The 27,550-nt window shown below is 38.2% G+C and overlaps 1 protein-coding gene across 1 annotated transcript; it reads left to right on the top strand.

The window, feature by feature from the left end:
* The first annotated feature begins 491 nt into the window (after positions 1–491).
* Positions 492–26,259, top strand: cdh10a (cadherin 10, type 2a (T2-cadherin)). The gene is made up of 12 exons (XM_073875256.1): positions 492–656; positions 7,119–7,475; positions 11,066–11,360; positions 14,678–14,797; positions 16,818–16,985; positions 17,178–17,363; positions 17,441–17,696; positions 18,666–18,802; positions 18,919–19,040; positions 22,681–22,789; positions 22,977–23,228; positions 24,438–26,259. Exons 2-12 carry the CDS (start codon positions 7,254–7,256, stop codon positions 24,926–24,928), a joined length of 2,358 nt encoding a protein of 785 aa, XP_073731357.1. The 5' UTR covers positions 492–656; positions 7,119–7,253; the 3' UTR covers positions 24,929–26,259.
* Positions 26,260–27,550: the final 1,291 nt, after the last annotated feature.

Here is a 27,550-nt window from a genome sequence, read left to right as displayed (position 1 = left end):
CAGAATCTATTACCCTTTCAATGTCCTTTCAGCCACATAAAACTCCATCTTTTGTTAAAAAAACCTGCCAGCTCCACTGAGCGATCTGATTTATGAGTTCTGCAGAAAAAACTGACAGTTATATTTGCGCTTATGCGCGCAATGAAAACAATTGTCGCTTCAAAAATGTTGCTATTCTGATTTAGTACTTTTATGTCAGATATTCCTGGGGCTTCTGGCCTTTAACAAAGCTTCAGTCCAAGATTTAATTCTTGAAAGTCACTCGGCCTGCTGTGTTAAACCCACTGTCCTCATTTCAATGCCCTGGTCTGCAGCCAACATTGGTCTCTCTCTTCCCTCCCTCCTCCCCGCAAGTCAACTCCATCCCCAATCACAATCTTATGAATGGCAACCAATCAGAGCTTGCTCCCCTCTGCAAACTGCATCCTTGTCCAGCAGAGCAAGAAAAAAGGATAGAGCTAGAGAGAGAGAGAGAGGGGTTTATGTGTAAGAGAGTGAGTGATCGAGAGAAAGAGAGGGAGGCAGCTGTAGATTCGCACACAACTGTAGTCAGTCTTGGAATCTGAGCGCTGCCAAGAGGCGAGCACAGAAGCCAGCACCGTATTTCCATGAGGATGACATGCTCTGAGAAGAGCACAGGACACCGTTTTGTTCAGGTAAGATTTAAACGCTTTATTATATAGCGTTGTTAAAAAGCATTGTTACTCAATACCTAGTTAACCTTTTGTTGTGGAATAGTGATCGAAACTACATGAACAAATCTAATCTGAAATACTTGAATTGAATCGAACAAAGTTTTATGATATTAACTTCAATAACCTCATGATGGGGTGTTAGGAATTTGTACAGCACTGTATGGCTTTTGCCTGTTGTCATAATGCCACAGACGTGCTACATAATATAACAAATGCCATCTGCTCTTTGATTTATGCTCTGCAATGGTGATGGAGTTTTGCCTCCTTAGTCTGTTTTGGTATAAATATAGGCTCTGGGACTTTTATTGGGAAAGACGAAAAAAGGAAATTAAAGAATACATAAATGCACATTTAAATAATAACAAAATGTGTTTAGTTAAGGCACCCATTGAAACTCTGATATAGCTCTTTGCATTAAGTATATTGTATACACACACTGTTGGGATGTATGCATGCATGCATGTGTATGTAAGACTATTGCACCAATATTTGCACAATAGTTGCAAATATTTATTGACCATGCAGGTTCAATCAAACCTGTATGGTGCAAAATGAACTAAACTTGGTTAATGTATTATACAAAATAAATAAATAGCTTACTAATTATTATACTATCAAACTGGTCCATTTTAAGTTAAATGAGTTGTGCCTGCACCTGTACTTCATAATATCCTTACTCGCTCTCATCTGTACAGTATATCGCACCATAGCTTTGTACAAGAAGGTGTGTACACGTGTCGAGAGATTTGGGTTTGTTTGATCCTCCACAAAAACACATCAGAGCCGAGGAACGAGGCTCGCTCTCATGTGTCACTGTGCCTGTTTGGGATTCCTAACCCAGGGTTTAACTACAGCGGTACAGATTCTGAAGTACACAGGCGAACGCTGTAACACTAAACCTGCATTAAGCGTCTCTCTAATGGTTTGAAAGTGTTCTTGCAGGAATAGATACCCATGTGCTTTCTCCAGCTTTCATTGCAAATGCTTGTACCACTTGTGACTGCGTACAGATGTGAAATTTAAGACTGTGCAGACAAATCAATGTTATCAGAGTACAATGTTGGTCTTTTCCGTGTATGTTTGCAGAAGCTTTAATCCAAAGCGATTTACGGTGCATTCAAAGTGTATATATATATATTTTTTTTAACAGTATGTGTTCTCTGGGGATTCAGCTCACCCTTTTAACCCAATGCTGCACAAACAGATGAGCTACATTATACTGTACGTAAACCTTTCTTTGCGAGTTAATTAGTAGCATAGACTTCAGATGGTTTTCCATCCCATCAGATTTTTTACCTCTGCGCTTCCGAGCCACAGAGCTCGACTCGAGCCATTATACACCGACTGTGATTTATACATCCGATGTGAACACATAATGGCATGACTGTTTCACACAAATTAAAGCGCACACTTCCTCTGAGCCAATGTCACATGTATAATTGGCTTTCAACACAGAGATAAATCATGAGATAAGGCCCCACACGCTTCCTCTCAGTGCAACTCTCTCTCTCGCTGTCATTTTCTCTCTTTTATCTCATAGATGCCTCACCAAGGGTTGGGTCCTATCTACAGTATGTAAGGCAATTTGCCTTATAATGAGACAAAAGATGCGTTCAATTTATTTCATTTGAGGGAGGAAATACTATTTATGCACCGACCTGAGGCACTAACCAAACAATTTCAAGAGGTCCACGATTGATTTAAATAACAATTGCAAGGAGTTTCCATCGAAATGCCAGTTGCAAACCACGGCACTGTTAAAAGCATCTGTGCATTGGGCTCCCCATACTGGTTTTCTACGACACCACACATCATTTTCGTAATTAGACAAGACCTCCATCAGCTTCTACCGAAACTCACTTTTGAATTCATACTGTAATATCCTCGCAGCAATACGAAATCAAAGAAAGTGTTCTGTCTAATAACTCGGGGTGTAAATGATTGCCTTAAGGCACCGAACCTGGTAGAATCAAAGCTAGTCCTCCAGGCAGGCAATCAACATGGTGCATATCTGATCTGTACCAAAGTTTCAAAACAAAGAAGACAGGGCATTAATATTGCAAGAGAGAGACCAGCTGTGAGAGCCGTCCAGCGTGAGGGATGGAATGATGGAGAGATCCATCCTAGGAAGAGAGCGGAGAAAAAGGTCTTGGGCTCCACCAAGTGGTAACTGTTGCATCGGAGGCAAGTTCAGGCACAGATGAGAAGCAGCTCCGTACGTGATTTAGGCTTCTGTGCATATGGCAAGCAAACTAATGGGCATATCTGCATTACATTTGCATATAATGGAAGAAAAGCAGATATTATCTGCCATTAGGGAGCCATGTTTTGACACCACACGAAGGCACAACGTCCTCCGAGCTGTGGCCATTGATGGTAATTCTCTAATTAATAAGTGACATACAGAATCTCCTGTAATGTACAGTATCTAATGGCCATCGCTTTCTCCTTGGCCATATCAGTGACCACTAATAACTTAAAAATTCATGAGGTGTCAAAGGCTGCTTGTAATTCAGCACGCATCTAGGATTAATATTCTAATAAGGCTCGTGGAAAGAGTTTAAATTATAACTGCAGCATTTAATCACAATAATAATCAAAGTGGATTACATGTTACAAAACAGAAATGGTTTCATTCAAGCCCGGGGCAAGAAGGGGAATTAATAAGGAAGTACACAGTACTTTATTAAACGATGTAAAAGGGATATTTACACACAGCCGTTTTTGCAATGTTAAACAGGAAACGCAAAAATTTGATTTCAAATACCCTAGAAGATTGTTAAACCAAACCGTATTTTTGTGAAAATCCCTTCCTACTCTGTGTTGGACGATTTGCAATTACGCATTTGGCAGATGCTTTCATCCAAAGTGACTCACAGTGCGCTCAGTGTATACATTTCATCAGTTTGTGTTTTCTCTGGGATTTGAACCCATGACTTTGGCACCACGCTCTTCCAGCTCAGCTTCCGTCAAAAATGAATCTAGTCATTTCTGGTATGCGAGATAGGTACAAAGAAATAGTTTATTACATCCATCTATCAACACCAAACCAAGAGGAAGATGGTCAGCGCTGGTGGTCACCAATGAAGTTATTTACACCATAATTTATCTATAAACAAACAGCTTAATACGCTCACACTGAATCTTTTGAACAATGATGTTTTCCTTGGACCAGTAATTTAATGGCAGGTTAAATATCTCCCCTGAAAGGCATTCAAACATTTAGGGACATTTAGGTGTTGCATTTAAGGTAATGCCTAGGAAAATTCCTCTTTAAGAGGCGAAAAGAGGTGAAAAATGTTTCACTTAGTCCAAGTTAATTGAATGTATTGCACATCGGCTGTCATGGTTAAACACTCAGGCTGAAAGCTGAGGAATCGACGCAGCGGCAAGCCACTCTGCCAGTAGCAATCACTATTTGAGGCGAGAGCTTTTACATAGTGTGACCAGCATCCAAGCCTACTCATTCTGTGATATATAATCAAGCTCTGCTATTGATCCCTGGGTGTATGTTGATTTCTCTCCTCTCAAATGCAGTTGTAACACCCATACTATAGTACTCTCTTGGGAAATCGATTTGTATGTGGAACATATTAGGTGACAAGGGACAGAAGAAAGCACTGGAATAAGAATCAATTCGCGAATGAGGGTTGTCTGATGACTCCATTTACTCACCGACTTTGTTTTCAGCGTTTAATCATTCTGTGTTGACAAAATGTTATCTTGATTGGTAAAGACTCTTAACTCACCTAGAATCAAATTCTCCTCTTAACTAGGTCTGGCTAAAGCTAGAAGTATAGTTTCGTTTTTACAGATACAGTACGCGGAGGCCCATGTACGGTATGCGCAAATTTTGTAATTGGAATAGTATGTGTACGTTCACTGCCAGATTTTTGTAACCGCACCTAATTTGTATGCATAGGTCGCACATGCGCACACAGGAAAATGTAGTATGTAGCCCAGAAGATGCATAGCATTTTGTTGCAACGCGCATGCGTCGAACGTCTGCGTACACGTACGAGTCAAATAAACTATGCTTTGCAAGGCGGTTCGTTCGACCACGCGCGTACGTTCATATACACATAAAAATGGGATTATACACTGGGTTTAAAGCTAAAAAGTATAATCCTTTTTTTACACAAGGGTCTGCATGCAGTGCACGTGATGCAAATTTTGTCATCAGAATACTACGTGCGCATAAATTTTGTATCCGTGCGTACTTTGTACGCGTAGGTTGCTCATACAGGACAATGTATAATACAGCCCAAAAGATGCATAGCATTTTGTCGCACTGCGTATGCATCGAACATCTGCCTACACGTACGAGCCAAATAAACTATGTTTTGCAAGGCTGTTCGTTCGACCATGCGCGTACGTTCATATACACATAAAAATGGGATTATACGCTGGGTTTAAAGCTAAAAAGTATAATCCTTTTTTTACACAAGGGTCTGCATGCAGTGCACTTGATGCAAATTTTGTCATCAGAATACTACGTGCGCATAATTTTGTATCCGTGTGTACTTTGTACGCGTAGGTTGCTCATACAGGACAATGTATAATACAGCCCAAAAGATGCATAGCATTTTGTCGCACTGCGTATGCATCGAACATCTGCCTACACGTACGAGCCAAATAAACTATGTTTTGCAAGGCTGTTCGTTCGACCATGCGCGTACGTTCATATACACATAAAAATGGGATTATACGCTGGGTTTAAAGCTAAAAAGTATAATCCTTTTTTTACACAAGGGTCTGCATGCAGTGCACTTGATGCAAATTTTGTCATCAGAATACTACGTGCGCATAATTTTGTATCCGTGCGTACTTTGTACGCGTAGGTTGCTCATACAGGACAATGTATAATACAGCCCAAAAGATGCATAGCATTTTGTCGCACTGCGTATGCATCGAACATCTGCCTACACGTACGAGCCAAATAAACTATGTTTTGCAAGGCTGTTCGTTCGACCATGCGCGTACGTTCATATACACATAAAAATGGGATTATACGCTGGGTTTAAAGCTAAAAAGTATAATCCTTTTTTTACACAAGGGTCTGCATGCAGTGCACTTGATGCAAATTTTGTCATCAGAATACTACGTGCGCATAATTTTGTATCCGTGCGTACTTTGTACGCGTAGGTTGCTCATACAGGACAATGTATAATACAGCCCAAAAGATGCATAGCATTTTGTCGCACTGCGTATGCATCGAACATCTGCCTACACGTACGAGCCAAATAAACTATGTTTTGCAAGGCTGTTCGTTCGACCATGCGCGTACGTTCATATACACATAAAAATGGGATTATACGCTGGGTTTAAAGCTAAAAAGTATAATCCTGTTTTAACGCATATGCGAGGGTCTGCATGCAGTGCACGTGATGCAAATTTCGTCATCAGACTACTACGTCCCAGGTAGCAATGAGTCGGTGGACCACCGGCGGTGCTCTGGAGGCAGTAAGCGTCATAAGGGCGTAATCGCAAACAGGTCTGACGGCGGACCGCCGGCGGCAGCCGCTTTTGCATAAATTAAGCAGTCGGTTCGCCGGCTGCATGCTGGCGGCATCTCGCAACAAATGGGAGTGACGTATTCGGCGGCAAAAGTTTCATCCCCGCCAGCGGGACGCACCTATAGCCGACAGCTTGGGGCTGGCGGCATAAAGAAGCCATGCGGATATTTTTTGCTATCTGGGGTGTGCATAAATTTTTGTATCCGTGCGTACTTTGTACGCGTATGTTGCTCGTACAGGACAATGTAAAATACAGCCCAGAAGATGTATAGCATTTTGCCGCACTACGCATGCGTCAAACTTCTGCGTACACGTACAAATCAAATAAACTATGATTTGTAAGGCTAGGCATTCGACCATGCGCATACGTTCACGTACACATAAAAACGGGACTATACTCTCTGCTTAAAGCTAAAAGTATAATTCTGTTTTACGTATACGCGAGGATCTCCGTGCAGTGCACATGATGCAAATTTCGTCATCAGAATAGTACGGATTTTTGTATCCATGCGTACTTTGTACGCGTAGGTTGCTCATACAGGAGAATGTATACAGTAATATGCATTGCGCATGCGTCAAACGTCTGCATACACGTACGAGTCAAATAAACTATGATTCGTGCGTTTGACCGTGCACGTACATTCACATAAAAAAAGACTAAACCCCAGGCTTTAGTATGCCATAGCGCTTACTGATGTCTAGACTTCTGTTAATAACATGTTATACAGTATGCAACTCTTTGAGTGAGGCTACATTTTTGATGTTAAGTGAATAAAATACTGCCTGTGGGATACGCTCGCTGAACAACAAAGGCATTACAGTGTTAGAAACGGATATTGCATCTTGAAACAGGCCGCAATGACCTCCAACAACACTGTAACTTTTTTGCTTTGATTATTTTTTATAGGGAATCAAAGGAGGATCAAAGCCAATTCTACAATGACAGGGTTGCTGATGTTGCCATCTACATCACTTTCGATTCAGCCCCCCCTCTTAGCTTATTCATAAGAATTGCGGTCGACTCGACGATCGATTGGCTACAATGATAATGAATCACTTCCTCTGGCTGCTTCCACTGATCTTTGCCCACCTGAGCTCTCCAGTCATATTGCTGGAGAAGAGTGATGGAAATCTGCTTCGCAACTGGAATCATATGATGGAGGATGATACAATTGTGCTGCGCAGATCCAGAAGGGATTGGATGTGGAGGCAATTCTTCCTGTCGGAGGAATACACAGGAAGCAACTATCAGTATGTCGGCAAGGTGAGAGACTGTGATAACTTACATTGCACTGTAGCTCCCCAATGATCTACCTTGTTTTACAAAACGCCGCTTGGAGAAGATGCAAGAAATGGAAATTTCGCATCGTTTACGTATTATGCTTTCATTTTGCTGAGCTTTATGTGCTTTGACACTGTATTTGAACACGGCGCTGTGTGGCAGGCCCTCGGAAAAACTTGATGCCATCATCAAAGCAAATAAAGCAGATATGAATTACACAGTCACTGAGGCATGAATATTCAGAGAGGAGAGAGAGAGAGAGAGAGAGAGAGAGAGAGAGACAGAGAGCGAAAGTGAATAAGATTGTGGAGACAGAATATACTTTGTAGCAGAGTTTAGTTTCTAACCCTCTCATTTCCAGGATAAAGAGGCTCGCCAGAGACCTGACAGGAATCAACAATTATGGGCTATTTCACTCACTCTTTCTCATTCACCCCATTGACTTTCCACCCATCTGCAGTGGCTGTGTGAAGGAAGGGACTGCAATTCATGTGGCTGCAGTTCACAGGCATGCTATATTTATGCCACATCAAACATGAAAGAAGGGTCCATACTGACATTCAACAGCACAGTCATTAAAGCACTGATTGTGCGGCATACTAACAGAAATGGAAATGTAGAAAGCAACAATTAGGTGCATACTAAATAATAGATCCTTTGCTTTTCGATATTTAAGCTAAAAATGTGAAAATGTGATACTATACCAAAGCATGCCACATTTAACTCATTCCCCGCCAGCCATTTTATGAAAAGTTGCCCACCAGCATTTTTTTGTTATTTTCACAAAAGTTTCACAAAATGCCTTCCGGGAAAATTTTCTTTTAAAAATATATAAATATACAAATATATCAAATGAAAGAACAGACCCTATTAAACAAACAATAAACGAACAAACAAAACGGTAAAAAAACTTGTATCATATCTATATTTTTTCTCTGCTTATAAACTCTTAAATATGGGTATTTTTCTTTAAAAATATTTTTTAGCAAAAAGCTGAAATTATTGCATTTTTGCGAACGAATTTTGTTAGAGATCAGATTCAGAATGATTAATAAAACATACACAGAGTTTAAAATTAGTAAATAACGTTTTTGTTTCATTTTTTATATATATAAATTGGGTAAGTGCAATATTGCAGATTAACATAATAATTCATCAGGAACACATTTTTTATGCAGATGTTTTCTATTAATTGACGATTAATTAACTCGTCAATGATGGGGAAAGAGTTAAACAAGCCTGACTGCATCACATTTGTACATAAGTGACCCATAACTTATTCCCATCATTAGATTATACGATTTTAGCCTGGATTTCACACATAGGGTCACATATAAATAACTCTGTTGTGATGTCATTGCTTGGAGCCTACACTTTTAAAAATAAGGTGCTTAAAGGATTAGTCAATTTTCTTAAAAAAAATCCAGATAATTTTCTCACCACCATGTCATCCAAAATGTTGATATCTTTCTTTGTTCGGTCGAGAAGAAATTATGTTTTTTGAGGAAAACATTCCAGGATTTTTCTCATTTTAATGGAGTTTAATGGACCCCAACACGTAACAGAATTAATGCAGTTTAAACTTGCAGTTTCAAAGGACTCCAAACGATCCCAAACGAGGCATTAGGGTCTTATCTAGCGAAACGATTGTCGTTTTTGACTAGAAAAATAAAAAGTATGCACTTTTAAACCACAACTTCTCGTCTATCTCCGGTCGTGTGACGCGCCAGCTTGACCTCAGCAAAACGTCATCACGTCAAGAGGTCTTGGATGACGAATGCGAAACTACGCCCCAGTGTTTACAAGTGTTACGACGTTGTTGTATGTCGAATGATACTAATTAATGTCTTTGTGTCAGTTTATGGTTTAAAATGGTCTGCAAATGTCGTTTCATATATGTAACACGTGACCTCTCTACGGCATTACGCGATTACGTGAGGTCGCGCTGGGGCGTTACACAGCCGGAGGAAGACGAGAAGTTGTGGTATAAAAGTGCATATTTTTTATTTTTCTTGTCAAAAATGACAATCGTTTTGCTATAAAAGACCCTTATGCCTCGCTTGGGATCGTTTAGAGTCCTTTGAAACTGCAATTTTAAACTGCATTAAAACTGTTATGTGTTGGGGTTCATTAAAGTCCATTAAAATGAGAAAAAATCCTGGAATGTTTTTCTCAAAAAACAAAATTTCTTCTCGACTGAACAAAGAAAGACATCAACATTTTGGATGACATGGTTAGTAAATTATCTGGATTTTTTTTGGAAAATGGACTAATCCTTTTTAAAAGGTTCATAATCTAAAGAATACTTTTCAGTACAAAGAAACTTTTAGGAAACATGATGTTAAAGGCTTTGTTTGAAACCATTCAGCCAAAAATGGTTCATTTATGACATCTTAGAGCACCTTTATTTTTAAGAGTGTACATTATACCTTATGTATAAGTAAATAATAAATCATGTTTAATTAACAATCTGATCGAGCTTTCTGTAGTCTTCCTGCATCAAAGCCTTTTAACGGCTTTCATTTGACCTTCCTGTCAGTCAGTGTGGATGGCAAAAAGCGTAGTTTGTTGTGAGATCCTGCTGAGTTTGTCTGAGCGGTCAGCCGGTGGATTCACCCCTCTGGCTCTTTCTAAAAACAGCCTTTTAGAGCTCAGGATAAACGCATTACATGCCTCCATGACTCTAATGACTTTGTGACCTGATGTTGGACCTACATCTGTACTCACAAACTCATAAAACACCTGCTCGGCTAGATTAAATTAATTTGTGCCTATTACGACAGTCCTAAATGTATCCCATTGGTCAAGCGTCAGGAGGTGACAGTTGGACAGCTTTTGGCCAAATAAACTCAATAAGGCGAAACCGAATGAACCAGTGGAATGTGAAAGACCAATATTTAGTTGGAAACACAGCCTAGTGTACTCCCACTAAATGTATGAATTCATTTAGCAATCAATACTACTTTACATTGTAATTTTAATTACAATTGTAGGATTATTTGCTTGGCTCCGGCAACCATTTAAATGTTATATACTTAAGGAAAATTATAAAACTAGTGAATACACGACAGCAATATTAATTAAAATTATGATTATTACCGTCTTCAGTGAAGTAAATATTTGAAAAATTTAAAACGTTCAAAAGGGCCTGAGTTTTTTTATTTTTTTTTTAGTTAGAAATGCCAATGGCAATGTTGTGAAAAACCTCTGTGGTTAAAGAGCCTAAAAGCTTCATTAGTATTTAATGGAATACATTCTGTAGACTTGTACTTTTATGAATCCGCGGCTTTCATGAGTTTCTATTGTCCCAAGAGGGCTTTGATTCCAAGAGCTGCTTCTTTTAAGTTACTAACCATGATTGAAAATATAACTGCACGCTCGCTGAAAGTCCACTAGTGAATAAAACATGGCAGCGCTCTAGATTAACATTTTACTGCTATAGGAAGGACTTTACGACTCTAGAGTTCGATTAAAGCTCCAGAACACATTATAGTACGTGCCAAATGTCAAATCTGCCTTTTACGACGTGCTTAAACTGGGGTTAAGCTGCCGTCTGCTTTCTGCCCAAACAGCTTCGCTCAGACAAAGACCGAGGCGACGGAACAGCCAGATACGTTCTCTCGGGGGAAGGTGCGGGCACAGTTTTTCGTATCGACGAGAAGTCTGGGGATTTACATGCTACTCAGAGACTGGACAGAGAGGAAAAGGCCTCGTACACACTGCAGGCTCAAGCTTTCAACAAGATCACCGGCCTCCCTTTGGAGCCTGCCACTGAATTCGTTGTCAAGATACATGACATCAATGACAATGAGCCCAAATTTACCAAGGCTGTCTACACTGCCAGCGTACCTGAAATGTCAGACGTCGGTGAGTGAATGAAAATTACTTTCTTTCTCGCGTCGTTGCTGTTTGAAGTGCGTTTACGTGTCATGAGAGGATACTGCAAAGAGGTGTGACATTTTTGTCACTGCAGTATTTTTTCTTCTTGTTCTTGATCCTTATGCAGTAATCGAAAATGGAGTGCACTTTTGTTATTACGAAATAAAAGTCTTTTTCAATTTGCAGATAGCTGGCTTTCTAATTGTTAAATATTTATTTATTTTGCTATGAACCAGAATATTCTGTTTATGTTTTAGTCCCATTTAAGTGATTTCAAAGATCTTTTGTGGTCTGAGAGGACACATTGGAGATGGCAGGGGATCCTAACCATTGAAAACTACAGAATCATTAAAGTGTGTATTGACTTGTTCTTCAGAGAAAGAAAGAGAAATCTTGTCTCAAAGCTATTGCTTCAGTGTGGTGTAACATATATAAAAAGACTGGGTAAAAAATATTGATTCACAGATTTGAACTAATTTTTAAATTAAAGAAACAATACAAATAAGAGAAATCCTTGAATCAATTCCTAATGTGCATGCTTTACTTCAGTGGATGTGATTCTGATCTGTATTTCGCATGTCGTCCTGAAATGTCGTCATCTTTCGAGATGCTCCACAAAAAAAAAAAAACAGAATAATGGCTAAAGGGCACAGTAGCCAATTTGGAACCAGAGATCTCGTGAAAGTCTGAGGCGTAAAGGTAATTCATGTTCAAATGCACTGATGACTGTACAGAAAAATTGTTACATTATGCATTGTCCAGACAAAGGCTTTATGAGCCTGTTTTGAACAATGAATTTTGAAAATCATAATATTTCAAACTGTTTCAAGATATTATTGAATATCAGTTGTGCATTTACATGTTCGTTACATCATTTTTTTTTGTTTTTTTGCAGTAAAGTGCATTGTTTAGTTTGTGCATATTGTATGCGCATATGTAAATTTTCTGTTACAATGTTTGTTACTCAAAGTAAAAGTGAACGTAAAGGTGTATTCCTGTGATATAGCTAGGTGGGATGGTTTCAGTTACTAGCATTTATATTTTTAACATATCTATTTTGATAAAGAATCTATGTCTGCAAAACTAAGATTTTTTTTATAAAATATTAATATTGAATCAAATCGAATTGAATCAAAACCTTATAAAAAAGAATTGAATCAAATTGGTCACAAAACCAAGCCCTATATATTAATAAAAATATACATAACTAAAAACCAGTGGCATTGCCTTATTATTAAAGGAGGGGTGCATGATCTCCGAAAGCCAATGTTGATATTTGAAATCACCTAAACAAACACGCCCCTACCTGAATAGAATCTGGACCTTCTTTTGATAGACCCCCACACACATATGCAACCCAGGCAACGATGTCGGTTAGTAGACATGCCTCTTACTGCTGATTGGCTACAAGTGTGTTTGGTACTTGGCCCGCCTCCCTTTTCCAAAGTGTTTTTCAAAAGTCATGCACCCCAACTTTAACTGGAAACATATGCATACTTAAACATTTTTAAAGGACAATATTTTCACTTAAAGCTCTGTTTTCAGATTGTTAATGATGAAATAGAACGGTTTTGACTGAAATTTGGACATATGATGCTGGCCCGAGAATTTTCGGGTGTTTTTTGTATCACCCCCCACCTCTACAATGGGTGTATAGGTGCACCGGAACAATCCTTCCCAAAATGCACCAAACCTTTGGTTCACAAAGACGTGAAACTCACAGAGTGGTCAGGGGTGTTCTCCGATATGCCCACACAAAAACCGCCGCAAAAGATGCTTTCCAACAGGTTTTATTGTAGTTTTTGTCCAACTCCATTGACTTGTATTAGATGTGCTGTGAAGTATGGTAATACTCGCGCCAGGAACGTTGTTTGTATTCTTGCAATTGGCAAAGGCGGATTATCACCACCAACTGGGCTGGAGTTTCTATTATTCAAGCTCTCAAAGAATGTACGGGTGTGAGGCATTTGGAAAAATAGGTCCACAAGTTTACAACGAATGGGAAAACACCTTTTGGAAAGCATCTTTTGAAGCGATTTTTGTATGAGCATATCAGTGAACACCCCTGACCACTCGGTAAGTTTCACGTCTTTGTAAATGAAAGTTTAATGCATTTTAGGAAGGATTGTTCCAGTGCACCTATACAACCATTGTAGATGTGGGGGGTGATACAACAAACACCCGAAAATTCTCGGGCCAGCATCATATGTTCAAATTTCAGTCAAAACCGTTCTATTTCATCATAAACAATCTGAAAACAGGGCTTTAAGTGTAAAATACCAATCTTGTCCTTTAAGGAATTGTCACAAAAGTCAGTCAAGTTTTACCTTTTATGACTGTTTACCAAGTGCTCTACAGGTAGTCATATGCAAATATATTTAAACACAGATAGCAATGCCCACATTTCATGGCCTCCCTTGAGCTCTGATGTAGCGTCTGATTGAGGAGATTCTATTTGTTCATCTTATCACATTTTCTATTTACATCTAATTCCCATTCCCACATCATCTATCAGCACTGTCTCACACAATCAGTGCCTCTGTTCTAGCGGTGACACGGCACCATACATATTCACACTGCATGAATATTCACGAGCTTCATGCTGCTTCTCAGTAATATCATAATAACCTCTGGTTGTCCTGTTTCCAATCAAGTCAGTCCTCAAGCAGTGCGGCAGTCTGTTTGGCATCATCTCCCCAAAGAAAATATAATTATGCTCTTCCTTTTCTCATACGAGCGCCATCGTTCAACTGAAATCTAATAAAAGGCAATGTACAGATTATTTATGAAATTATATCCCTCAATCAGGGAGAGGGTGTCATCATATTACTTTCTGACACATAACCCTAGGACAAAAGCAATTCCATCTGTGTTTATTAATTTAAGGAATGGAGGTAAATCTGGGTTAGAGGCGCTATAGCCTTTGAACCATATAATGAATGCTAATAACGTAGCTCTAAGAACAAAACAACATGACTATTTGTTTCCTTTTCATAACGGCACCCTTGATAATACATTTATTGAGGGAATGGTTGAGAAATGTAACTGTCACAATATTATATACAGCACAAAACATTTTTTATGTTACATGAATGAAATCCACTCTATTCTAGACAAAAATGCTTAAACAGATTCACATTTACTCACATCATTTTTTATGAGGATGGTTATTTGTAGTTCTTGATTTTAGTTTTATTATTGATTCAGATATTTACATTTTCTCAAACAGTTACAAATAAATACAATTAATAAACTGAATACAATGAATAAGCAGAGAATAAGGAGCCTTTTTATGATTTTTTTAGGTACTTTTGTGTTAGAAGTAAATGCCACTGATGCAGATGATGCCACATATGGGAACAGTGCTAAACTTGTTTACAGCATCCTGCAAGGGCAACCATACTTCTCAGTGGAGCCCGAGACAGGTGAGTCCTCCAAACATATGGCTGAAAATACATTCTCTACCCACAATCTGTTTGGATGTTTTCTTTTGGCTTTTGACGGGTGAAGCAGGTCCAGGCTCCTTTTTATAACCAATGTCTGAAACAAAGAGAATGCATTATATCTCCTTAGTAACTAGATTATTAAAGAAAATCTTACAAGACAATTTTACACATGACTTAACTATATACTGTATGTGACAAAATAAGTGTTATTATTAGTAACAGGTCATGTCCATGTTGATAATAACAAGCATGCTGGAAAAATATGTTCAGTTTGACAAATCTGACAATAAAATATTTCAAATACACCATATTTTAGAAAATTAGATTATGTGACGTTTGTACATTTCTTGCAAATAAGCATGAACTGCATTGTGTGCTTTACGTATATATTTACTTTTACAGCAACTTTAAAGGCACAGCTCACTCAAAAATTTAAGTTCTGTCCTCTGCATAACACAAAAGCTCAGAATTCAATGATTATTTGGTTGGGTGAACCTAATACAATGACAGTATAATAGGACTCATTTTAATGCTTAGTAAAGCATCCACAAGTGTCAGTAAAAGTACTGTATTTGAGGAACTTGGTTGCAAAACTGCTAAATGCCATCTCAGTCAAAAAATTTGATACATGTAATGATATTAACTGAATGCTCTAGGCACGTATTATAAGTTTATCAAATACTTTCGCTTCAAATACACTTAATCCCGGCCCCAAGTCCATTCAGAAATACTAGTTTGTTGGCAAAATTCATTAAGAGTCTGAAAAAAATCCTCATTTACAATAAAACTGATGCACTTATAGGGTTTTACATCTGAGCTCTTCATATGCAGCCTGCTCAGTTTTCATGCATTTTAGTTGGTTATATACTGTAAAATGTGAAAGTGGGATTATCTTAAAATACTTAAATTGGCAACATGAAATATATATATTTTTTTTTTTTTGAAGTGTTACCAATTAAAGTAATTTCTAAATGGTTTTTCAATTTCAATTTAATTGAAAATTTAATTTGACGTTTTATTAAGTGTTACCAGTAAAGTAATTTGTTTAAGTGGATCCAACATTCACTTTTTACATGGTATTAAAGAAAACAACCTGATATGATGTGAATTTTACAACTGAATGTAAACCTTTTACCTCATGACATCATATACGCATCCAGAGAGCCATTTACAACACGGCAGAACTGTTGACCGAAAAAGTGTCATGGTGGTCACATGAACTTTTTGCTGAAACTCTTTGCTACCATGTTAGGCATTAAAGGGATTTAGTTAGGCATTAAGTCATCATGTACCTGCACTGTAGTAAATTCACCCAACTGAATTGATTAAAATATATTCTTCTGAAGAAGTTACATATGTTTCGACCTACCCAGTCTCACGAAATTTTGTGATATAATCACGTAACTTGTTGATAATTTTTTCGTGATATTGTCACGAATTTCTGCATTTTTTTGTGATCTTAAAACAAATTTCTGTTTACCTGTCATTGTCCCGTATTGGTTACTCAACTGCTTTTTCCTATTTTCAAACCATTGTCGCTTCGGTTTAGGGTTAGATTTGGTGTTTGCGTTAGGATGTCACTTTAAGTATTGGTTTATAAAAATTTTCTGAATTTTTTTATATATTTTTTTATTTTTAAACCATTATCACCTGGCATAATGGTAAGAGTTGGGTTTGGGTAAGGATGTCATTTTATGTAAATCTAACCCTAAACCGAGGCGACAATGGTAAGAAAATAGGACAAAACAGTTGAGTAACCAATATGTGCCAATGACACGTAAACGGAAATTCCTGATACGATCAAGGAAAAACACGGAAATTCGTGACAATATCACGAAAAAAGAATAAAGAAAATACGTCACTATATCACGAAATTCCGTGAGACTGGGCTGGTTTTGACCAACATGATGTGAGAAAATATTTCTATTTGGGTTAAAATGTTGCTTTAAATGACCTTGTATGATTATTATGATGCTAACTGATGCACTTTCCTGTGCAGGAATTGTCAGAATAGCCCTGTCTAACATGGATCGGGAAGTGAGAAATGAGTACCAGGTGGTTATACAAGCTAAAGACATGGCAGGACAGATGGGTGGCTTATCTGGAACTGCCATGATCAACATCACCCTTACAGATGTGAATGACAGCCCGCCACGTTTTGCATACAGTAGGAAATCAAATCATTTGCAAGTGAATTAATATGATGTCACTATGTATTCACCCTCATGTGTTGTTCCAAACCCATAAGATTTTTTTTCATGGATCATCAATGCATAAATGACAATGCTGTGAATGGCTTTAGATGGCTTAAAATGTGTGGAAAAAGTTTGAAATCAACATAATTTCTATCATTTTAAAGGTTCTTACCACCTAAGCACTTATGAGTCAGCCAATATTGGGTCAACAGTGGGGCGAATAAGAGCCAATGATGGTGATGAGGGAGAAAACGCTGAAATGAAATACAGAATTATGGATGGAGATGGCAAAGAATACCTTGATATTATTACAGATGAGATAACACAAGAGGGTGTTATTGTTGTCAAAAAGAAACGTGATACTGATGCTTATGATGCTCACGGTGCAAATACTGGACACACAGCCAACTCTTCTTCATCTTTTTCTAGAAACTGGACTATGAAAGCAAGCGAGTATACACTGTGAAAGTTGAGGTGTCTAACACACATCAGGACCCCAACTTCTTACATCTGGGGCCGTTCTCAGACACAGCCATCGTCAAGGTCACAGCCAAAGACGTGGATGAGCCACCGATCTTCAGCAGACCTCAGTATGTCTTTGAAGTCAATGAGGATACACCAAAAGGCACTGCAATCGGAACTATTACAGCCTGGGACCCTGATGCAACAGATTACCCAATCCTGTGAGACTCTTAAATATGCAGTAGTTAAAGTGTTTGGGGAGGGTTATACTCATATGAATTGCACCATACTGATAATGTTGTTTATTTGCATGCTCTGTCTGTATTTTTTAAATACCTGATTCACTAAATTATGCAAATTAGATAACGCTGCAAACAGGCACAAAATTAGTGTTGGATGCAATTTGCACGCATGCAAATCCCCATTTTGCATGATGATTTTAAATTGTAGGCTGGGGAGGATGCATCAGATTACAGCGATCGGGCATAATTTACTGGAACTGTATACCATCTCTTCACTGCTGTATTTGCACCTGAATTGGCTCTTTAAAAAATTCAAAATGTGCTCAACTGCTAAGCGTGTCTGGATATTTTCCCAGCTATGATGCTCTTCTTCATTATTTAATCATCATTTACTGAACTTATGCTGCCATGATTGCTAGAAAAAGTACACAAACGTCTCTTTTAAAGAAGGTTCAGTTGGTAACAGTTTAACGTAAATTGTTTATATGCAATCTCATTTGTAAGTCGCTGTGGATAAAAGCGCCTGTTAAATAAAAAAATGTAAATGTAAAGAAAAAATTGTGACGAATTAAATTGCGCAACCTGAACTAATAAACCAAATCAATATGCATGTGACAACACTAGTCTAGTGCAAAACTGAATTGCAGGTGGTTTGTATATAGACGAATGTATGTGAAATTGTGCAACTGTTTATTATATATACAGACCACCACCCAATGTAAGGTTTGTGCCACTAACAGTATTGGTGATTATAAAAAAATGTGTTTTGTTTCTGTAATGGTTAATCCAGTGTGAGCTCTTTAGTCACAATAGTATTTCTAATGATAACATATAATTGCTGTTATCTATAAATCTATTTATTCAAATTCCTAATACTACTAAACATTTGAAAAGTCAGTGATTATAAAACTACTTCGTATTTCTCATCCTTTTCACACTTGCCCATAGATACGCCATAGATCAGCACACAGACCCTGAGAAGCTTTACCACATCGACCCCAAGAATGGATCCATCACAATTCTGAAGTCTCTTGACAGGGAAGTGTCAAAGTGGCACAACCTATCCATCCTGGCCAGCGAGATGAGTATGTGATAACACAATGTTTCAAATACAGCTTGCCCATGACATATTTAGAAATATAAGAATGAGATTTGCTTTGTGTTTATATTTCCCAGCATATTCTTTGCATTACTTCTTCAGATAACCCTCACCAAAGAAGCCGCGTTCCTGTCTTGATAAAGGTTTTGGACGTAAATGATAATGCTCCAGAGTTTGCCATGATATACGAGACATTTGTGTGCGAGAATGTTAAAGCTGGGCAGGTAACTATATATTCTTGCCTTATGCCTCAGATTAGAAAGATTTAATTTTCTGCATTTGTAAAAAATAGAACTGTTTTTACAAACATTTATGGTTTTTTAGAGATATATTGGAGCATCTGATCCAACCCCAACCCTTAACCCAACCAATTATGGACCATATAAAACACAACACACAAGTAAAAGTACGGACACAGTTATTTATCGCATAAATTTACCAAAAAAACAAAACAACAGTGTAAAAGTATTACAACAAACTCTTGTTGTAAACCTTGCAAACTGAATCCATACAATAACTTTATATTAAGAACTCTGAAGGCAACGCACACATTCAGGTTATTCAAACATGAACCGAAACATTAGGGCATGGCACGGTCTACCCCAAGAGCCAATAACGCCTTACATTTCAAGATGACGTAATGATGCAACCAATCATGAGACACACAAGAGCCATTGGTATTTCTGCTTATGGGAGAATCAGATTATGATATTCACAGCAGATAGTGATCGCTTTCACGTTTTTTCTTCATATAAATCGATCGTTTGACATAGGTACACATGAAATATTGGTAACACTTTACTTGAAGGCGTGTTCATAAGACTAACATGACACCTTTATAATCATGACATGAAACATGGCATTAACATAAATGAGATTTTATGCAGGTTTATGATAACTGTCATGTCATTCGATTAAGAAATGTCACTTTTGATGCAAGGGTGACATTGTTTGAGATGTCTTTGTTATGACAACTTGACATTACCAAGACAACATAACTGACCACTTTTTACCAGCGATACAAATTGAATTTGTCATTAAAATGTCACTAAGTGTTGATGCTCTGTCACAGTTTTGTGGCAGCGTTATGAATATTTTTCTTGACCTCAACTATGGTAGAACAAATAAAATTAAGTGCACTGTAAAAAAACTTTGCTGCCTTAAAATTTTTTGTTAAATCAACTAAGATTTACAAGTCATGTCAACAAAGATGAGTTGTCATAACTTATAAAATATAGTTAAGAAAAGTCAACTTAATTTTATAAGTTATAACAACTCACCTGTAGTAATAACAACTCATCTCTAGTCAAGATAAATAATAGCAAGTTGAAATGACTTGTAAATCTGAGTTGATTCAACAAAAAAGTTTAAGGCAGCAAAGTTTTTTTTACAGTGTGTGAATACTTTGTCAAATAGTTTTATAACAACGTTATACATATTTTTTTGACCTCAACTACGGTGGAACAAATTTAATTTGTCATAAAAATTTCAGAACACTCTGTGTGAGGAAGAACAAGTTAGTTAGTTGTTAGTTTTTTATGCAAAGTATAATCTTTTGATGTGCATGTTGCATTTTGTTAAGGTATTTAAATTATTTGACATAATATTAACACATTTTAATAACATGTTCAATTTGTACCACTGTAGCTGAGGTCAAGAAAAATATTCATTATGATGTTATAAAATTATTTGACAGCATTAAAACACTGACATTTAGATGACAGTGTAATGTAATGTTAACCCATAAAGCTAGGTAGTTTCATAAGTTTGATAATTATTCTGCTATGTCATGTTTATGACAGATTTATGACAAGTTATGATGTATTGGTTTATGTCAGGTTGTCATGACAAGGACATTTCAAACAATGTCATCTTTGCATTGGAAGTTACATAATTGAACGAATGACAATTGTCGTAAACATGCATAAAATCTCCCGGTCACACTTTATTTTACGGTATCACTGTTACAGTGTAATTATACGTTTAAGTACTAAGTAATAATCATTAACAGCATGTACTAACTGTAGGGTTGGGGTTAGGATTAGGGTTTGGTTTAGGGTAGTTGCATGTAATTATGCATAATTAACTGTTATTACTATAACAATTACATGTAGCATGTGTAACAAAGACACCGTAAAATAAAGTGTTACCAATCTCCCTTATATTCCTGACTATGAAGGTGTTATGTCAGTCTTTTGCACACCCCTTTAAGTAAAGTGTTACTGAAATATTGAATTAAAATAATAATATTATAATAAATAAATGGGTATGTTATTGCTCAACATGCCCATACACATAAAAAGTCTAATGTGTAATATGAATACAGTTATCTCTAGAAGTTTAGATAGAAAATCATATCCCAATACATAGAGTTCTCAACGGGTCGGGCCGGCCCGACAAACCCGACGGGACCCGCGAATTCGGTAAAAATATAAGCAACTGAGTCGGGTCGGGTCGGACCTCTGGCTTAATCTTTTACGCTCCGCGAAAAAAATTATTAATCATCACTGCTGTTCACCGTAAAGAAAGTCTGGTCTGGCTGCTGCAACATGCATCACAGAAAGGGGCGGGGGATAGCAATAAGCTCCGGGGTGGATCAGCAACGGATCCAGACTGGAGCTGCCGGCTTCAGAGCGGATCCGTTGCGGATCCGCTTCAGAGCAGATCCGTTGCGGATCCGCCCCAGTGCTTATTGCTATCACTGCGTGCACGCCTGTTGCCTGGAGAAGAAGAGATGGAGAAAAGTAAACTTGCCGCAGGTGAATTCATTTTTAGGCATATTTATATAGCCTATATTTAAAGTTTATTGTTTCAGTTGTTTGTATTGTTATAAGGCGTGAACATTAAAGCTTGGTTTGAGTTTCCGTCTGCTGGTCATGATAATAGCATAACGTTACGTGTATGAGACAAAAAGGGAGGGGGGGGGGTCGGCGGCGTCGGGCCGCGGGTCGGGTTCGGACAGATAATTCACGTTTATGTGTCGGGTTACATCGGGTCCGGGCTTTAAAAGCCACGGGCCGGGTCGGCTCGGGTTGTAATTTTCAGGCCCGTTGAGAACTCTACCAATACATGTCATCATTGCAAAATTGTACTCTAATAAATAATTTCATACTACTGTAAGTTTGACCTGCTGCAAATAGAGGCACTAATTTAGTAAATGCATCTGTGGGTCTTATTTTGGGGGATTGGACAAACGACCGAAAACAATCGTATGGATTAGAGGATAGATCAATATCAACATGATCTCACAAAGTTCCGTGGGATAGTCACGGAATTTTGTGCTCATTTTTCCGTGGCATTCTCACGGATCTCCACATTTTTCGTGGCCCTGCTACGGACTGTCTTTTTCCGTGGCATTCTCACGGATTGGTTACTCAACTGCTTTTTCCTATTTTCAAACCATTTTCGCTTCGGTTTAGGGTTAGATTTGGTGTTTGCGTTAGTATGTCACTTTAAATATTGGTTTATATTATTTTTTTGATTTATTCTTTTATATTTTCTAAACTTTAAACAATTGTTGCCTGGCGTTGGGGTTAGAGTTGGGTTTGGGTAGGGATGTCATTTCATGTAAATCTAACCCTAAACCGAAGCGAAAATGCTAAGAAAATAGGACAAAACAGTTGAGTAACCAATTCGTGAGAATGCCACGGAAAAAGACAGTCCGTAGCAGGGCCACGGAAAAATGCGGAGATCCGTGAGAATGCCACGGAAAAATTAGCACAAAATTCCGTGACTATGCCACGGAAATTCGTGAGATCAGGTTGATCAATATATTTATATGTTATATACTATGGTTTTATATAAAATGTATATAAAGTGCCTAAAACAGTGGGTGTTATTCTGCTTAACTGTCTATCTTTCCAGCTCATACAGACAATCAGTGCAATCGACACGGATGAACCTCTTGTGGGTCACAAATTTGTATTCAGTTTGAGTTCCCCGAATTCAAACTTCACCATCTTTGATAATGAAGGTGAATAAATCTTTCCTTTGACGAATAAATCTTCAAGCTTATGTAAAATTCATGTGCTTTATCTTTTTATTTTTTGGCACTAGGAAGAATAGATTTATATTTTGTTGTTTGAGTCAGCATAAGATCATATCGCCAGCTCTCGCTGTCTGAATGTTTTCTTAACACCCCCCCCCTCACACCCCCATAGATAACACAGCCAGGATTCTGACCAGAAGAAGTGGATTTAACAGGCGTGAAATGAGTGTCTACTATCTGCCAGTTGTTATCTCCGACAGCGACTACCCCATCCAGAGCAGTACGAGCACGTTGACCATACGTGTGTGTAGTTGTGACGCCACTGGCAACATGCGTTCCTGCAGCGTTGATGCATTACTGCTCTCTGCTGGCCTGAGCACTGGAGCTCTAGTGGCAATCCTCCTCTGCATCCTCATCCTCCTCAGTGAGTTTATGTTCGCCATATGCTGGTACACAATAACCATTATCTCAGTGATACCCCAGATTTGTTTTTATAACCCATATCACATCAATTTGTAATGAGACAACAAAACTATAAGCCTGGTGACAGCCACAGCAAACGGCAATATCAGCAGTCATTTATGTCAGACTGCATAATACATTTTGAAATTTGGCCAAAATCATGTGTGAGCCCTGCTTTATACAGGGTACTGGTAGATATTTTAGGTTGGTTTCTGGCCTTAACCACTAGATAATATTTTAACACCTATAAAAAAGGCTGCAAAAACAAATCAATACAATTGTTGTCAATTGATTTCATTATGGATTAGTTGGTCTGTCCAAGTCACAGGGGGAATTTATGTACAATTCAATACTTGTGTTTTTATTTTTATTTAAAGAAGTTTTACTGTTTAAAATCTGGACTAACGTTTGTTGTTTATTTTTGTTTTAAAATGTTAACATCAAGATTATATTAGTAAAACTTAATTCAAAGCTATTTCATTAAACTCTTTCCTGTAAATCCCCTGATTTGACAATATACAGTATGTGCTATATACAATTAAGGAAAAAATTAAAAGACCACATTTCAGTCTTGCCTTTAATCAGCATTTTTACATGTATTATTATGGGCATTTCAGTCCATTGTCTGTTAAATTTCAACAAAACCAAAACTCAGAAGTGGGATGAAGTCACCCATCAGCAATGTAAAAGACAGATATGATGGTAGGACACATCTTTTATAGGGGACATATCATGAAAATCTGACTTTTCCATATTTAAGTGCTATAATTGGGTCCCCAGTGCTTCTATCAACCTAGAAAATGTGAAAAAGATCAACCCAGTAACTTAGTTTTGGTAAACCATTCTCTGCAGGCATGTAAAAAAATAGGTAATTGAAATTTTGCTCCCATTGTGATGTCAGAAGATGATCATATTAAAATAATACCACCCCTTAATCTGCACTATGGCACTGCCATTTAGGAGAGATCAGCTCATTTGCATTTTAAAGGACACACCCCAAAGCAGCAAATTTTTGCTCACACCTACAAAGTGGCAAATTTAACATGCTATAATAAATTATCTATATGCTATTTTAAGCTAGAACCTCACATACTTACTCACATACATCTTAAAATGGTTTTGTGAAATGTCCCCTTTAACAAGGTAGGCATATCTGTTTACTCTTTTTCAGTGATCGTGGTCCTGTTCTCGGCTCTAAAGAAGCAGAGGCGGAAGGAACCGCTGATCATCTCCAAAGAGGACGTAAGAGACAACGTGGTCAGCTATAACGATGAGGGCGGTGGTGAGGAGGACACGCAGGCATTTGACATCGGCACACTGCGCCACCCAGAGGTGATCGAAAGCAACAAGCTAAGGCGTGACATCATCCCGGAAATGCTGTTTCCGTATCACAGACCTTCAACCATGAAGGAGTGCGCAGATGTCAGGGACTTCATTATTAGCAGACTGCAAGAAAATGACACAGACCCTTTTGCACCTCCCTACGACTCCCTCGCCACTTATGCTTATGAGGGCAGTGGATCCATCGCAGAGTCACTGAGTTCTCTCGAAACTTCCGTGACTGAAGGAGACCATGAATATGATTACCTCTCTAACTGGGGTCCGCAGTTTAAAAAGCTTGCTGACATGTACATTGGGAAGGATACAGGAACGGCCAATTAAGATGCCATTCAATGACCCTTCATGTGCTCTTTATGTAAACTTGCTGGGCTACGAGACATAAAGGAAACAGAAAGAAGACACAAAGGATATGCTTCAATTGTTTTTTTTCACAGTTGTTTTCTAACAACACAAGCTGAATTTCACTTCTATGATGGATTTTTGTGGATGGTGTTGTGGTAAGGTGATTTAGTGATGATATTGTTTTTTGTTCACTTGCAGAAAAACATGACTAAAAGCAAAATGAATGGATGATTTTGTGAATATAAACATGACAAGACTGCCTTCATCTTATGACAGATTATATAGGACTCCCTGTTCCTCCACCTTTATGGTACAATATCTGGGAATTACATATCAGTACTACAGATACAAGTATGGTGTCTTTCATGGTCCTATGGTGTTATGACAAGTAAACATTTTGAAATAAATCAAAAGAAAAAGCGTGTGTGTGAGAGAGAAAGAGAGAGAGAGAGAGAGAGAGAGAGACCACATACAGTACAAATGCTTTAAAGGGGTCATCGGATTAATTTTTCACTTTTTTAGCTTTTTATATGCATTTAATTATGTTTTGGCATGTCTGTCAGCTCAGTAAAGCTAAAGTAAAACACGCAGCCAGTTAGTCATAAGCTGTCTGAGTCTAAAAAAACTGTGTCTTTCAGCGAGCCGTTCCAAATTGTCTCCGCTTGTTACGTAGGTAGCTAGTTCTTTAACCTGATATGGAACACTGTGCCGTACACGGTACACCCCCTCCCTTGCACGTGAGGCTGCATTACGTCATTGTAACTTTGAAGCATTAAATCTTCAAAATATACGGTCATGCGGCCCATCGTTGTAAAGCTTAGACTTTCGGGATTCCATTAAGCGCAAACACAAAGCATAATATGATTTTTAGCAGTCATAAAACTTAGCAGTCTAGTTGTTAGTTACCTGAACCGGGCGTCACCGATTTAGGATATTTACTTACCTTCAAAATCTTCCCTTTATCCGCTTCTGTGAAATTGTCTAAAACAAATTGTTCATAAATCCCCAAAAGTCCAAGGAGTCAATCTTGACGTTTCTGACCGAATTAAGATATAAATAATGTATACAATTAGTTCACTAACGGACATTCGTTCAAATCTCACTTTTCATTCACGATTTATAATGAATATATTCGGATGTCACGTTTATTGTGCAACGTCTGAGGAACAAATACGCCCCCTTGTGGAATTTCAGCTGTTCCATAAGAGGCTACAGCATTATGAAACACTAACCAACACTTTTTTAGATGTTAACAGAGTTAGTTGTGTTGGACATCATAGAAGACAATGGTAGTATCTTTTAATTTTAACATTAGTGTAAACGTCACGGGCTGTGACGTGGCAAAGCACTGTAGTACATTTTTACAGTCGGTGTCTCATTATTGTTTATAAGATAGTGTGTTCTTATCCAATGCAGAGACGTTTCGCTTTTGTGTGTGCGCGCGTGCATGTGCTCCGTGCGGCCAGGTCAGCCGGGGGAGGTGTGTCTGGGGCTCAGGATAATCGCACATGGATAACAGTTCTGTATAGTAAAGTAAATGTGACTTCGCCATTACGCACACTCTGTAAATACGTTGAATGATTTTCCCCGCGTTGCTGTCAGGGCTAGACTAACCATCAACTGAATTTGCTCGGGAAAGCTACGGGAGGCAGCTGGACTTTGATCTGTCCTGAGGTACCATGAGGACTTTTCCTTATCTTCAACAATTTAACTTGACCTTTGTTTAAATTAAATATTATATTCAGTTTATTTTTTTCTGTAATATTGCTATTCTTAGTAAATCTTAATATTTGTTACACTAGCTTATATCAGTTGCCCCGCCCATTCCTCGCCGTTCTTCTCACAGCATCCACGCCCATTTAAGTTGCATTTTTTAAAATGATAGTGAGGTAGACTGGTGTTGAAACAACAGGGTTTCATGACGCCATATACGGAGCCTTCTTGTATGCACCGCGCCTTCCCATTTATTTTGTACACAGCTAGCGAAGCTAAGCTAGTTAATGAAGCTACATTGTAGAAAACCTTGGGCGATAAAGCGATCATGGCATGCAACTTGTTCCGTATTTGGTAGTAGATGCTCACATGCAAACTACTTGCATTCACAAACATACAAAAGTGCTAGAAATTCTCAGTTTCTTAGAAATTCCTCCTTTAGAAATGTCCGCCAGAAAATGGCCCAATCTGAACAACGGATACATATCTCACCCCCCCCACACTCTCGTTCAATTCCTTCCCCTTCAAAATAATTTGCATACATCCGCCTCTCGCCTCCAACGGGAAGTAAATTGCAGCAGTGTTCGTGAAGTTCAAGGCAAAATGGTGCGTTCCGATGTGTGCTCTTCTATCTGTGTATATCTATAGACATTCTATCTATATTTTGGTCTGTCCATGTTCTGAAGACTGCAAAGTATACATTCTTTTGAGGGGCAGCAAAGGCAGCCAATCAGCGCCAAGTGCTTGCATTTTATAACGAGGTTGCCAGTTAAGCCCAAACGGACGCCAAATAGGTGCAAAACAACCCTAATATAGCTTTCTGAGAGAGGTATTTAGGAAGCTTCTAAGGCATTACAGACCCAATCAAAATTGGTTGTCTACATGTAT

This window comes from Misgurnus anguillicaudatus, chromosome 2, assembly GCF_027580225.2.
Source record: "Misgurnus anguillicaudatus chromosome 2, ASM2758022v2, whole genome shotgun sequence".
Classification (NCBI taxonomy): domain Eukaryota; kingdom Metazoa; phylum Chordata; class Actinopteri; order Cypriniformes; family Cobitidae; genus Misgurnus; species Misgurnus anguillicaudatus.
The sequence above is the reverse complement of the archived record's forward strand: the minus strand, read 5'-3'. Positions and strand labels throughout refer to the sequence as shown.

Bases quoted from the DNA above. Each gene is read 5' to 3' on its own strand.
- cdh10a (XM_073875256.1), top strand. From the start codon at position 7,254: ATGATAATGAATCACTTCCTCTGGCTGCTTCCACTGATCTTTGCCCAC. The intron at 7,476-11,065 runs GTGAGAGACTGT...CTGCCCAAACAG, and splicing joins ACTATCAGTATGTCGGCAAG to CTTCGCTCAGACAAAGACCG. The intron at 11,361-14,677 runs GTGAGTGAATGA...TGATTTTTTTAG, and splicing joins ACCTGAAATGTCAGACGTCG to GTACTTTTGTGTTAGAAGTA.